The following is a 14,043-nucleotide window of genomic DNA, read 5'->3' on the forward strand; positions in this document are numbered from 1 at the left end:
GGAGTCAGTACCAAATGAGGAGGAAAGGACGATGTCATCGCGGCGCTGCAGCGAGGCACCCTTCCTCCCCGTGCAGTACTAAGCACTCCCCCACGCGAGAGACCCTGACCTACGCGCAAGCCCAGAGGATGGTGGAGATCGAGATTGAGGGGCGCCTGCATAGGATCAGCATTTTTGATCCCCTGGAGATCATATTAGAGGATGACCTCACCGCTCAAGAACTGAGCGAGTGCAACAGCAATAAGGAGAACAGCGAGAGGCCGCCGGTGTGCTTACGAACTAAGCGCCACAAAAACAACAGAGTCAAAAAGAAACATGAAGCCCTCCCCAGTGCCCACGGCCCACTGGCGTCAGCCAGCGCGCTTCCCGAGCCCAAGGTGCGGATCGTGGAGTACAGCCCGCCCTCTGCCCCCAGGCGGCCCCCCGTGTACTACAAGTTCATCGAGAAGTCGGCCGAGGAGTTGGACAACGAGGTGGAGTACGACATGGACGAGGAGGACTACGCCTGGCTGGAGATCGTCAACGAGAAGCGGAAGGGCGACTGTGTCTCGGCCGTGTCCCAGAGCGTGTTTGAGTTCTTGATGGACCGCTTCGAGAAGGAGTCCTACTGCGAGAACCAGAAGCAGGGAGAGCAGCAGTCCCTGATCGACGAGGACGCCGTGTGCTGCATCTGCATGGACGGCGAGTGCCAGAACAGCAACGTGATCCTCTTCTGCGATATGTGCAACCTGGCCGTGCACCAGGAGTGCTACGGGGTGCCCTATATCCCCGAGGGCCAGTGGTTGTGCCGACACTGCCTGCAGTCCCGGGCGCGGCCTGCCGACTGTGTGCTCTGCCCCAACAAGGGAGGTGCCTTCAAAAAGACGGACGACGACCGCTGGGGCCACGTGGTGTGCGCCCTGTGGATCCCGGAGGTGGGCTTTGCCAACACGGTGTTCATCGAGCCCATCGACGGCGTGAGGAACATCCCCCCGGCCCGGTGGAAACTGACATGCTACCTCTGTAAGCAGAAGGGCGTGGGGGCCTGCATCCAGTGCCACAAGGCCAACTGCTATACCGCCTTCCACGTGACCTGCGCCCAGAAGGCCGGCCTCTACATGAAGATGGAGCCCGTGAAGGAGCTCACTGGAGGTGCCACCACCTTCTCCGTCAGGAAGACCGCTTACTGTGATGTCCACACGCCCCCAGGTTGTACACGGAGGCCCCTGAACATATACGGGGAGGTCGAAATGAAAAATGGCGTCTGTCGAAAGGACAGCTCCGTCAAAGCGGTCAGGTCCACGTCCAAGGTCAGGAAGAAAGCAAAAAAGGCCAAGAAGACCCTGAGTGAGCCCTGCGCGGCCCTTCCGCCTGTGTGCGCGCCCTACATCCCCCCTCAGAGGTACGTGCGTGCCAGCGAGGGATGGGTGAGCCCGGAGCCTTGGTTCCTTGGCTGACGGTCCCTCTCCCCTGAGCTGCCGGTCCCTCTCCCCTGAGCTGCCCGACTGCAGGGTTCGGGTCCCAGGCCCTAGCGCCGCAGGTGTGGACAGGAGTAGCTGCCGTTCCTCTTCGCTCTGCTCTCCCACCGGCTTTGGGAACCTTGTGGTATTTTAAAAATGATTTCTTGTGAAGAGGAAGGTGAGAGATGGTGGAGATCAGTGGGGCTGACGGGAGCTTCTGGAGGGAGGCCCGGTCTCCTTCCTGTCGGTGACGGCCTCTCTGGGTTTCCCGACCCTTTCCTTTGTGGCACGAACGTCATGTAGGGCTGTCCGTGTAGGGTCCTCCAGCTTGGAGCCGTGTGCGGGGTGCGGCGGGCGTCCCCCGTGGTTGGGGACGGGGGAGACCACAGCAGTCCGGGTGGCCTCCACGGGGTCGGGGGTTCTGCAGCAGGGCTAGTGGGTGTCCTGTGATGGGGGGGCGGCCCGCGGGGCTGGGGTGGGGTCCGGCCATGCCCGGCCCTGACCCCTGCGCCCCAGCTGTGTCTGCTCTTGTTCCTGACCTTGTGTCGTCTCTGCCTCCCCTTCTCGTGACTGACTTGCTCTTTGTATTTTGTTGGGAACGTGAGGCGAGTGACCTGGTGATGTCAGAGCCTGCGTGTGGGAGAGCACACCACTCGCTCCTTCAGACACTTGCTGAGCCTTGGGGACGGCGTGCACTTGGCGTGGGGCGTGGGGCTGTCAGACGGCTGCAGGAGGCGGCGGGTGGGGGTGGGCACGGGCGCGTGCTCCTGAGGGCGGCTTGCCACCATCTGCTGCCGGATGCACGACCTGTTTGTCTCACAAACCGCTGTGTGACAGGCTGCGGGGTACGCTGGTCGCTGGGCAGTGGACATCCTCGTAGCGTATCGGGCGGTGGCTCCCGGTTCTGGCTCCCCATGGGTCTGAGCGAGGGATTCCTGCCTCAGCACGCTGCGACTCAACAGCCAGGTTTGGTGTCTGCGGGTCCTGGGTCGTGTTGAGCTCCCCAGTCCGGTTGTAAGACATTCTGAGCTGTCCTCCAGAGCCGGTACTACCGTCTCTTAAGAATTAGAAGTGGGGGGCCCAGGGCTGCGCAGGTGACCCATCTGCCTTCGGCTCAGGGCGTGATCTCAGGGTCCTGGGATCGAGCCCCGGCTCGGGGGCTCTGCCCAGCGCGGAGTCCGCTGCTCTCCCTCTTCCCCTCCCACCTCGTGCACAGTTTTTCTGTAAAGTAAATACATCTTTAAAAAATAAAAGAAATAGAAGTATGACTTTTCCCAAAATGACATTTTCTAGAGCGTGTGCAGTCACTCTAGAGTCAGTAAGTTCAGAAGCGAGTAAGAGTGCTCACCCCTCGTACCCAGAAGGAAGCGCTGCCAATGCCAAGGGGTCTCTTTGCCGTCAGTCAGCTAGACTTTTTCAATGTTAGTTTCTCTTGCATTTCTACCTGTGGGGCAGAAAGTACGAGATTTGCATCAAGAGCTTCTGTTGAAGACCCCTAAAAATTTGAGCTTTCCTGTAATTGAGAGAAATGAAAGGAAAAAAAAAAACGTGGCCTAACAAATTGAGAAGCCCGAAGGAGCGTACTTGCCTCTGTGTGAGCAGCGCCATGTGGTTAGGAGCCCCTGGCAGGGTGCTGGTGGGAGGCTGCATGGGGGCTGGGCGGGGGCTGGCAGGGGTTGGCGGGGGCTGCGGCCCTTCGCAGGACAGGGCGTCTCCAGCCAGGACCGTGGGCCCTCAGGTCTCCACTGAGCAGGCCTGATGGAAGAGAAGACCCCGGCTTTGGGCCCAAGTGTTTCTAAGCAAGGAGATGCGGCCAAACCGCATACCGAAAGTCGAGAGGCCCATGTTTGGTTTTCCTTTCCTTAAATTAGGAGGATGCTGTTACTTCACTTTAGAGTAGAGGGCAGTGGTGTGCAGGGTCAGTGTGTGGACACCTTGATGTCCGGGCCACAGCCCCACCCTTGGAGGGGCCTCAAGCCACCCTCAGCTGGCAGGCGACCCACTGTCGACCACCCTGTAGGCTGCAGGGCAGGTGCCGGGGGGCCTGGGCATGCCAGCTGCTACTCTTAGGGTCCTGACGCTGAGGCCTGGGTGTGGCTGGTCCGGCCACCCTGCTCCTGGGGAGGGTGGCGGGCTGGGGCGGGGCGCTCCTGCCCGGGAGGGTCCTGCCCGTGGGGTGACGGTGGTGTACCCGTTCTTGTCTGTCCCGTCTCCATCACTTGGATTTCCTTCCTGCCACCCTGGCCTGCGCCTGGCCTCTGAGCGTTCCCAAAGCGAGATGTGCGGGTTGTGCTCGTGCCGGTTTTGCTCGTTACAAAGACTCAGGACACTTGGGAGGTGGGACCTAAACCCCCAGTCTCAGCATGACGCTGGACACCATGAGCATGTCCGTTTAGTGATTATGCACGTGTGTACAGAAAATAACTTTTTAGTTGCATATTTTTGTTTTCCATGGTATTTATATAAAAAGTTTCAGAATGGAAAACTAGAGGCAAACCTAGGTGCTTACCAAATAGTAGGATTTTTTAAAGAAAAGCAGTGTTACAGGAACACTCCCAGGGCCCCATTGGCCCACCCTCAGCAGCCACCTGGTGAGTTGGGGTGGGGCCCTCCGGTCCACACCCTGGTGTTAACGCACCGGGTGACTGGTCTCTGCTGGTCTGTGCTGGTTTACACGTTGACCTTGAAGACAGTGCTGTCATGTGTGGCCTCTCCTGATGTTGCCGTGGGTCTGGAGGTGGGTGGCTCGCATCGCAGGGGTGCCTCCCGGGTGCAGCCTGGGGCAGGGGCGCCGCTGGAGGTGGTCCTGTGCTCATCGCAGATGCGTGTCCTCCCCTCCACGTCTAGGCTCGTGTGTATGACTGTGACAGTCTTGAGGTTTGGGCCCTTGGGCCGCCCCCCAGCGGTCCCTGCAGCTGGTCGCCTGTGCCCCTTCCTTCCCTTGTTCTCCTTTTGTGCGGCAGCGCGTTCCTGTGGGGAGCCCGTAGGAATCCCCTGGTGTTCTGGTGTCGCCGTCCTGTCCTGGGTGGCATGTGCTCCCTGGGGCCTGTCCGCGGCCATCCTGCCGCTGCCCCGTGTTTCCTGTAGCAGCCCGCACCCTCCGGCCTGGTGACCCCGGCCTTCCGGTTCTCCCCCCATCCCCCCCCCCGTCCCCCCATGAGCCACTTCTTGCGGTGGCCGTGTCCCCATGGGCAGCCTGGACTCTGCTGCATGGTGTCGTGTAGACATGCCTCGTGCCCTGCTCGCGTGGCTCACGTCCTGCCACAGCTCGTGGCGTCCTCCTAAGACACGGAGCATGTACGTAGTTAGCTTTTCTTCATCTGTAGAGGCCCAGGGTTTTTCTTAGACCGCTGCCGTGCGTTGTCATCATCGGTCACCTCCGCGGGTGGAGTGGCCGGAGGGGATGGTATGGCGGCTGACTGTCACCGGCGCTGGGGCGCTGCAGGCCAGGCCTCCGGCACCGGCTCCCCGCGGGGTGGCCTTGTTTGTGGTTGGTGCCTGTCCTAGTCCCTTGGGCCTTCACGTGCTGAAGGCCCCAGGATGTTCTAGAAGGTGGCCCTCCCAGTCTGTGGCCGGCCATCTCCCCAGCCTCAGTGCTGTCCTGTCTCTGGGTTTGCGGGCCGTGTGGGCCTGCGTGCAGAGGGTCCGTCCCTGGGGCCGACCACCCTTCCCCGAAGTGTCGCAGTGCGCATGCCGGCCTTGGTCACTTGGTGACCCTGTCCCTCGGCCCGTGGCTTCAGTTCCTTGGGGACGAGTTTCTCACGAGGGATGAGCACAATGTGGGTTTCAGCGTGGCTGTGTTTTCTCTCGTCCCCTACAGGCAGTCTGCTCTCCCTGGGGTCCGCGAGCACCGCGCAGCCCCTGCCCGTCCCCGAGGGGCGGCCCTGCTCCCCTCCACGTGGAGCCCCGCCTCCCCCACACTCACTGATGTGGAGTCCCTTGTCAGGTTTTCTGACAGCCCTCCTTGGGAATTTGGAAATCCCTTGGTGCCTGCAGACAGGTTTGGAGGCCACCTGTATACTCACTACAGGTCCTCTGCGAACCCCGCGTAGCCGAGAGCGTGTCCCCTTACTGACGTCTTCGTGTGGCTCAGTGACGTCCTGCACTCTCCTCCCCCAGGAACGCTGTGCACGTCCTGTCCTGAGCTTTGCCCATCACCCCGTTGGCCCTTCTCCGTGGAGCAGGGACAGGATGGGGCCTCTCTGGCCCCGCTTGGGGTGAGTTGAGGTCGTGGTTAACCGGTGGCTTTTTTCCACGTCTCTGGAGAGACAACCACATCCCGCTCTCTTTCCCGTTGTCCGTGGGCTCTGTCTGGACCTTGTCACCCCAGCCCCCCCTTTGCCTCCCTGGGACAGACCCCCTTGCTCATCAGGGCAAGTGCAGTCGCTCTACACCCAGAAGGACTCGGTTTGTCAGGTATGTTTGCAAGTGAGTTTGGTGTTTCCCTTGTGTGGCTGCCGCCCCTGCCTCCTCGGATGGGATACCTGCTGTCCCTGCTGGTGGCAGGACGTGACCTGGTCTTCCAGGCCAACCTCTTCCGAAAAAACTGTCTTTTTCCTTTCCTTTTGGGGGTGGGAGGAAAATTTTAAAAGACTATGGATTCTCTTCCTAAAACCCTTGCTGTGAACGTATTGAGGTTTCATTTGTGCTTCACAAGTGAGTTTTGGGAACTTGTGTTTTTCTCTGGGTTGGCTTCCTGTCTCTGCTTTTGTGATTCTCATTTTTAACGGATTCTGGTTCATTTGTCCCTCCGCCCTGGTGTGTCTATCCCCTGCTTTCTCAGGCAGGGCCCTCCAGAGCTGGCTCACGGGCTCTTGCAGAGCCGGGGGTGGGGGGAAGGGCTCCTCTGTCAACACTTGATCGTGTCTTCCCATTTCTACTTCCTTAGCTTTTGCTTGCGTCTCTGCCCAGCTTCCTCGAGGTGTCCTTGACCGCGTTGTCGGGAGGGGGACAGCGAGCTGATGTGAAACTTGTGTGATTGTGGGTGTTGGGCCCGCCGGCCTGCCTGCCGTGGCGCAGCACAGAGGTGGCGGTCCGTGGCCGGTGTCCCGTGGCCGGCGTCCCGACCTCCCTCAGGGGTCTTCGCGTGTTACCCCTCAGCCTTTCTCCTTTCTATGGTATTTTTGACAAAACCTGCCAAAATAATTTTGAAAAGCAGTGTGGCGCCTCCTGCGTTAAAGTTTTGAGTTCAAGTCCAGCATTCTTCACCTGAGATCAAATAGCTGAAAGGTGTCATTTCTGGAATATTCGGAGGAGGCTCATCATTCCTGAAAGTGAATTCAGTGGAGTCGGGCAGTGTGCCTCTGCGTCTTCCCCCGCGTCCTGGGGCCGGCCGCCGTCCCGCCAGTCGCTGGGCCTCCCCTGTCATGTCTCCATGATCTGGTGGGGCCACTGAGGCCACCATGCTCTGGTGGCACGAAGCCGCTTCCCTGCAAGGGGTGTGTGCTGGGCGCGTCCCTCCAGGAAACGGGCCTTCGTGAATGTGGCGGCGTCGGAAATGGATGTACTGCTTTCCTGGCGCTGCCCCAGCATCTGTGGACGCCACTCTGCATCCTCATCCCATACGTAAATAGGTTGTGTAAAAGCAGTTTTATTGGAGCAAGGTACTCAGTTTAAAGAACTTTGTTCAGGTTATATGCCAGAATCGCAAGTTGATGTTTTATTGACTGATCTTCTGTTGGGTCCTCCCTCAGTTTCTTCAGAAGCCAGGTTATATTCCATCTGAAGGCACCTTGTGTGTGAGACATATTCAGAAAGACCTGAGAAAACCAAACTTTTAACCTTTTTGTATACCCATGCCAAATCCTGTATTTTTTAAAAAAATATTTAAAAGGGCATTTGGGTGGCACAGTTGAGCATCTAACTCTTGATTTCGGCTCAGGTCATGATTTCAGGGTCGTGGGATTGAGGCCCCCGGGGGCCTCTCCCTGCTCAGTGGAGCGTCTCTCGCTCTGTCCCTCCCCATCTGCACGCGTGTGTTCTCTCTCCCTCTCCTCCTCTGTCCCCCGCCCCCCCCAATGAATCTTTAAAAAATTCTTAAAATGCAAAAGTAGAAAGACTCTTAAATGCATGGCAGTGGGGTGAACACCCCTGTTAGGCTCTGTACTCGAGAGACGGGACCTGGCCAGCCCTTCTGCCCCTGGGCCTGCCTCTGTCCTGACCTGCGCGGGACTCACCTTATTACCCACTTTCTGAACACCGCGGGGTGCCGTGCCTTTACAGTCACACGAGTCCTGTGTCCCCTCTTACAAGGGTCCCTTTTGGACTCTCTCCCTTTGGAGTTGAATGTTGAGGGACCCGGATCCGCATCCTGCTGCGAGTCCCCTGGGCCCCCGTCCCTTGGCTGGCCCGTGTGCTAGCATTCCTCTGCCCTCACCTGCTGTTGGTTGTCGGGCCGGGGTCTGGGTGGGTGCAGGGTTAATGTGGGTGCACTCAGTGCCAGCCCTGCTGCTTCCCAGGAGGTGCTGTGCATCCTAGGAGGCGCGTGGTGGGTGCCTGGGCGCTCTGTGCCCACCCATCAGCTCAGAATGCAGGCTTTCAGTGAATACCCCAGGACACCTTGAAATGCACTTTCATCAACGCCTTGCTGCTCAGGTCTGCAAGCTGTTCATGGTTCAGAGATCCTGTCTCAGAGGAGATGGTGGCTTGTTTCATGAGGTTCAAAATCTTTATTTATAAGCCCATTGTCAGCGTTTCCTTAAACCTTCACATCGTTAAGAAATACTTTTATTTATGTTGCCTCGTTTCACTGTCGAAGTGGGTGAGCGTGTACTTGTGTAAGAGCACGTGTGTGCAGAGGTGGGGATCTGCACACCGCGCGCATTCAGGTTCATGCACCGTATGGCACCTGAGTCACGCCTCAGTCGGGAATCGCACCATAAGCACCTGGGCCAGCAGTGTGCAGGACCAGCACAGCCCCCGCTGTGGCCGAGGACCCCTGCGTGCGGGCCTGAGAGTGGGTCCAGCTGTTCCCCAGCACCTCCTGCTGGCGCCCTCAGCAGTGTTGGAGGTGCTCCTGGGTGCTGTGACAGGTGTCCTCCCCCCACCTCCCAACGAGGCTGTGACCCAGGGTCCTGGGGTGTGTAGATGCACGGCCCCGTGCTCACGGGCAGGCGGTGGATGCACTTGAGCGTGGGTTCTGCACCTGCCTGCAGAAGCTTGTGGCGTCGTCTCTAGGGTCTGCTGGGGCTGCTCTGGCAGAGTCCCCCCGCCTGGTCCGCGTGGAGCTGCCCCGTGTTGGTTCCTCAGTATCGGGTCCCTTTGCAGGGCAGACGCCTGAGCTGGGCCTGGCCGCGAGAGGCCGTGCTGGCTCTGCGCACTTGGGTCTGGGTGAGCCCAGGGGCCGGGCAGCGTGTGGGAGGTGCCCGTCAGAAGTCAGCACGGAGGCCCACAGCAGCAGGATTTGGAAGCATCTTGAAACGACTGGAGCTTTAAGAGAAGGACCGTTGCGGGGAGGGCATGCGGGGGAGGGGGCGTTCTGGCCGTCTGGTTCATTGATGGTTTAGTAAAACTTAGGATTTACCTTCTTCAAAATTTGGTCTTAGGTTCCTTGGTTTCGTCCCGACGTTTTGGCGTTAGGTGTGTAGTGAGGAGCATCTTGGCTCATCTGTGTTTTCATTCAGTTCTTAGTTGATGACCGAGCGAATGGTCTCTCTGTCCTTGTGAAGCACGTTGATAAATCACGGCTCTGTCTCAGCGGGGGATGTGGAGGCCCTCCCGCGAAGCCTTTTGGGGGTTTTTAAATGATAATTCCCCTCCATGCTCGTGTTTTCACAAACCGCATGCATTTTAGCATCCCGAAGCGGTCGCCCACAGCCGCTCCCCACTGTCACTCTGGTGTCTGCAGCCCTCCCCTCCGGTCCTTGAGGGGGCCCAGGGGCAGCAGGCCGTCCCGAGTCAGGAGGTGAGAGCTGTGCTCCGCGGACTTCCCTTGACGCGTCCATCTCGGGTGTGGGGCCAGCGGGGGGACCCTGTGGTCAGGCCCGGGGCCGCAGGAGGCAGCAGTTCGTGTGCGTGGCTGAGAGCGGACGCTAAGTGTGGGCGGTGGTTTGTGGAGAGTGATCCTGTCGTTCCGAGTATCCATGGTGAAAACATGTTCTGTGCTCCTTCAAAGCTAAACTCTGAGTCTTTCCGTGTTTTAGATTAAATAGGATTGCGAACCAGGTGGCCATCCAGCGGAAGAAGCAGTTTGTGGAGAGAGCGCACAGCTACTGGCTGCTCAAACGGCTGTCGAGGAACGGCGCCCCCCTGCTGCGCAGACTCCAGTCCAGCCTGCAGTCCCAGCGGAGCACGCAGCAGGTACGTGGCCTCTCCCTCCCGCTCTCCCTCCTTCTCTCCCCACACGATGCGCCAGGCCATGCTGGCCTCTGGATGCCCCAGGGCCGTTGAAGGTTGAAGTCCTGGGCCGTCTGGGCGCCTCTCCTCTGTCCCTGCCACCTGGCGTTTCTTCACACGTGGGTGACGCCCAGGATGAGCCTGCGGGGGTGGCAGCAGGAGGGGCCCCCGCTAGGCTGTGGTCCCTGTGCTGGGCTGGGAGTTCCGGTTTTGGAAAGGTGGGAGGTGTGGTTTGTTTCTAGGGCCGAGGTGGGGAGGGAGGGAGGGTGGGAGGCGGGAGCCTGCATGAGTGAGCGGAAACGGGATTTGCTTTTTTAAAAGAACAAAACCAAACAAGCTCTTGTGTTTTGGTAAATTTGGGTTTGTAGAACCATCTGAGCGTGGAAAGCAGTTCTGGAAGAATGGATTTAGAAAGTAAGAAATTGGCTCTGTGCGATGCCACAAAAATAAATTGAGGACAAAAATGGTTCTTCGGCACTTTGCCCAAAATTCTTGATTAGCTCACTTTATGCTGTGGGGAGTGGGCAGCTTTGTAGGGAGAGCTTGTCCATGAGGCCTCAGGCTGGGAGGCCGGGGGGGCGGGTGGGGGGACCTGGCGCAGAGTAGAGCCGCTGGCTGCCCTCTCCCTGCCCCGCGGGGCGCACGGCGGAAGCTGTCCTTCCGATGAGTTCATGCCGGATGGCCACGCGGCCGCCCTGCTGCTGATCCTGAGCCGCCAGGTGGCTGAGTGTGTCGGAGGGGACACGGGCAGACAGGGCTGGGTGCCATGCTCCTGGGTCCACCAGGTTCCTGGTCCATGGGGCTCTGCAGGCGGGGCCGCGGTGGCCTGGAGGCAGCTCCACTGGGCCAGGCGGGCAGAGCGGCCCAGCTGAGTGTGTGGTCGTGGAGCGAATGGACACCCAGTCACCCCAGATGCCAGGAGGGCAGCTCCCGTCTCTGGCGGCCCTCCCTGGTCCCACCTGCAGGCCCGGGCCTGGTGTGGCCCTGCCCCCATTGCCCCGGCCTGGATGCTGCTGCCATTCCCAAGGACCCCTTCTTGGATTTTTTTTATTCCGTGGTGACAAAAAAAAAATCCCATAAAATAACACATTTAAGTGCTTAAAGACATTTTTTGGTGGATTTTAATGTCTTTCTTATCCTTTTTGAGACCCATAGCGAAACTGTAGATTCTGGGCCTCTGTGGGGTGCCCTTGGCCTTTTCCATCTCTGGGGAAGGAAGGAAGGAGCTGCTTGGAGCCCGTCCGGCCTGGTGCCTTCAGTGCCGTCTGAGTCCCGTGCCACGGGCGTCCAAGGTTGCTGGGCCAGGGGCTGCTGCGTGCGGTACTCGGGTCTACTGAAGGGGCCCCACTCGGTCGAGCTCGTGGCTGGATGCACACACACTTGAGGCCGGGCTGTGCGAATGTCCCGAGTGTGTTGGGGCCGTGGACTGGGGTGGCTCTATGCCTGTGTCTTGGGCATGCCGCCCATCCTGGGGGCCGTGCACATCCTGCACACACGGGCCTGGGGCCTCAGAATCCGCGCTAGACCACGTCACCCGGGGGTCTTTGTTAGCAATGTCTGCCTCGGTGATCTGCAGCCCGTTTGTCCCTCCTCCCTGTTGGGACAGGTGGGCCGGTGGGAGCGACCAGCCGGGCTGCTGCCTACGAAATAAATGCATAGGGACAGGAAAGTGAGGTGTGGGGGTGTTGTCCTGGGCGAAGGAGTGGCGTAGATTTGAGCTGGTGCAACTTAGATGCCGGTGTCCTGGAGAGCACTTACGCTGACCCGCAGGGTGCGTTCCTGCGGGGACGTGGTGACGTGGTGCTCGGGAGCTCCCCACGAGGCCCGCATGGGCGCCCTGCGTCCGCCACCCTCCCAGCGTGAGCGTCCACACTGCCTTTCCCACTTCACCCCGTGAAGTCCACCCCATGGTCCAGTACACCAACGTTCCACGTGGAACATTCAAGGCTCGGTGTGAGGCTCACGTGTGTCTGAAAATCGGACATACTTGATGTGAGGTTTACTTGGACTCATCTGTCTGCGTTTCTGGGGGCCCACTCTGGGGTGGGCTGTGGGAGAGGTCGGGGGCAGCCATTCCTTCCTTCCATGGCCGACCCTCTGATGGGGAGACAGACAGGACCAGCTGGCCCGGGGGTGAGGTCCCTTGCGTCCGGGCAGACGAGGTGCCTCAGGTTGGCGGTCCTGGATGCTGCTGTGCACAGTGGTCTTCGAGGAGTTGGAAGACCTAAGCTGAGCTCTTCTGGTCCGGCCCGAGCGCAGGGTCCCTGTGGGCACCTTGCTGGGGCCTTCACAGCCCTTCTGCGGAGCTCGTCCTCTGCCGTCCGCGGACCCTGGTTGGGGTGGGGGGTGGTTGACGGCAAAGCTCCTGTCTTGTTCGGCAAGGGGCAGAGCCAGCACGTCCGCCCGTTCACTGTGGTGCTTCCCTCTGGTGGCTTTAGGACCAAGCGGTCACCCTGCTGTGCTGGGGGTGGAGCCTCTGGCCATCGTCCTGGCCATCGCCCTGGCCATCGCCCTGGCGGCTGAGGTTCACAGGAGCTGGGTCCCTCTAAGCGTCCTGCTCTAGGGGCAGGGACCACTGCCTCTTGGGGTCTTAAGTGCTTGGTGGTGCCCAGGGACTCGGGGGGATGTGCTGCGGTCCTCACCTCTTGGGGCTGGCCTGCCCTGTCCCCTCCATCTGTCAGGGGGGAGATGATAAACTTGGTCTTTACAATTCTCTTTCCTGATAGCTTCTCGGCACCAGAAATCACTTTGCTTTCCTTCTGTTTCGTGGAGTCTTCTCAGGTAGATTTTTAGGTGGGAGATAAAGCTGACCTGACAGTGGAGTCTGGACGCTCAGGCCCTTCTGCGTAGGTGGAGTGCTGAGCCCGTGCCCGGGGTCGGGTCCCATACTGCAGGCGTCGTGTGTGGGGAGAGCGACCCCGCGGCCGTGGGCGGCCTCCAGCCAGGGCAGCAAATGCAGGGCAAGCACAGCTTCTGCCTCGTGGGTTTGCCTGGCTCAACGTCCTTTTGCTTGATGTTTTCAGAGAGTTTATTCAGAGTAATGGACAAGGTGATTTTCAGATGCTTTTGGGGAAATCGGTTTTTTTAAACTACTTTTTAATGTATTTCCTGGTCGCGTCTATGCAGCTGATATCGCTGTCAACTCCTACTTGATGCCCAAGACTTTTAAATAACGTTAAAAGGAGCTGTGTGATTGGCGTCTCGCGGAGCCGGAGCGCTGGCCCAGCCTTCCCATCCGCTTGATAGCGAGGAGGGTCTTGTAGCCTCATCACTGACTCTGCCCGCAGACCCTGGAGCGAGAGCCCCTGGAGCGAGAGCCGTGTTGTCCCCTGCTAGGTGCTCAGCATTGAGACGGAGTGGCGGTGCCCGGGAGGGGCCCTGCCTGGTGTGTGGGCCGTTCAAGCTCTGTGTGATGGGGTGGGCTGGAAGCCTGCGGGGCGGTGGTCCAGAGAGAAGGGGTCTGATGAGTGTGGAATGGAATCTGACAGTGAGCGACCTGCCCAAGGCCACAGGGGTGTCGAGGTAAAGCCCCTGCGGTGGGGACGCCACCTGGGTCCAGGTCACGTGTGCATGCGGTTGCAGAAGGCGTCCTGGGCCGCTGTGGTCAGGAGGCCCCAGGCACCTGTGGGAAGCCTGCCCGGGGACAGGTGGGTGTGTCTCAGCGGAGCTGGGGTTCCAGGGCAGGTGGAGGAGCACCCCGACTGCTGCTTCCTCCGCCGTCTGCCCTGGGTCTGCCCCAGGAGCTGTGGTTGGGTGGAGGGGTGCCTTCGGCTCCCGGCACGCGGCCTTTGAGGTGCTGCCTAGATGGCCTGGGCCTGGGGCGGGGCGGGACGCGTGGACGGGAGCGCACAGAGCCTTGGGGTGGGATTTCCTGGGGTTCAGGTGCCACTCTGAGCTGGGAAGGTCTCTCTGGCCGTCGTGTGGGGCTGTCCTGGGCTGCTGTGTCCTGCCGCTCCCTGGCTTCCCCATCGTGGCCACGGCGGTTGTCCCCTGCCCGCGGTCAGGGGTGCCCTCCAGCTCTTTGCTCTCTGGGGATGGTGTACTTATTTCTGAAAATCCTGGAGTGGAAATGGGTGGGTCGCGGGCTGTGTTGGGTTCGGGGGCATGTGTATTTTGCCAGGGAAGGAGGAGGTGCTCAAGTGGTGACCCCGAGCCAGGGGGCTTCACGGCTGCTGGGGCCGGACAGCACCGGCTCCCCTGCAGTGGGCTCCCGCTGCTGTTTGCTCCCCGGGCCGCTCTGTCTCTCCCCGTGTCTAGCGGGTGGGAGGCC

The 14,043-nt window shown here is 60.0% G+C and overlaps 1 protein-coding gene across 1 annotated transcript in view; it reads left to right on the forward strand.

Annotated features, from left to right (window-relative positions):
* Positions 1-14,043, forward strand: part of BRD1 (bromodomain containing 1) — a 36,330-nt gene that overhangs the window by 4,547 nt on the left and 17,740 nt on the right. The window contains 2 exon segments of the mRNA XM_025456063.3: positions 1-1,381; positions 9,581-9,737. Of these exon segments, the coding sequence (XP_025311848.1) occupies positions 1-1,381; positions 9,581-9,737 (1,538 nt within the window).

Source organism: Canis lupus, chromosome 10, assembly GCF_003254725.2.
Source record: "Canis lupus dingo isolate Sandy chromosome 10, ASM325472v2, whole genome shotgun sequence".
Classification (NCBI taxonomy): Eukaryota; Metazoa; Chordata; class Mammalia; order Carnivora; family Canidae; genus Canis; species Canis lupus.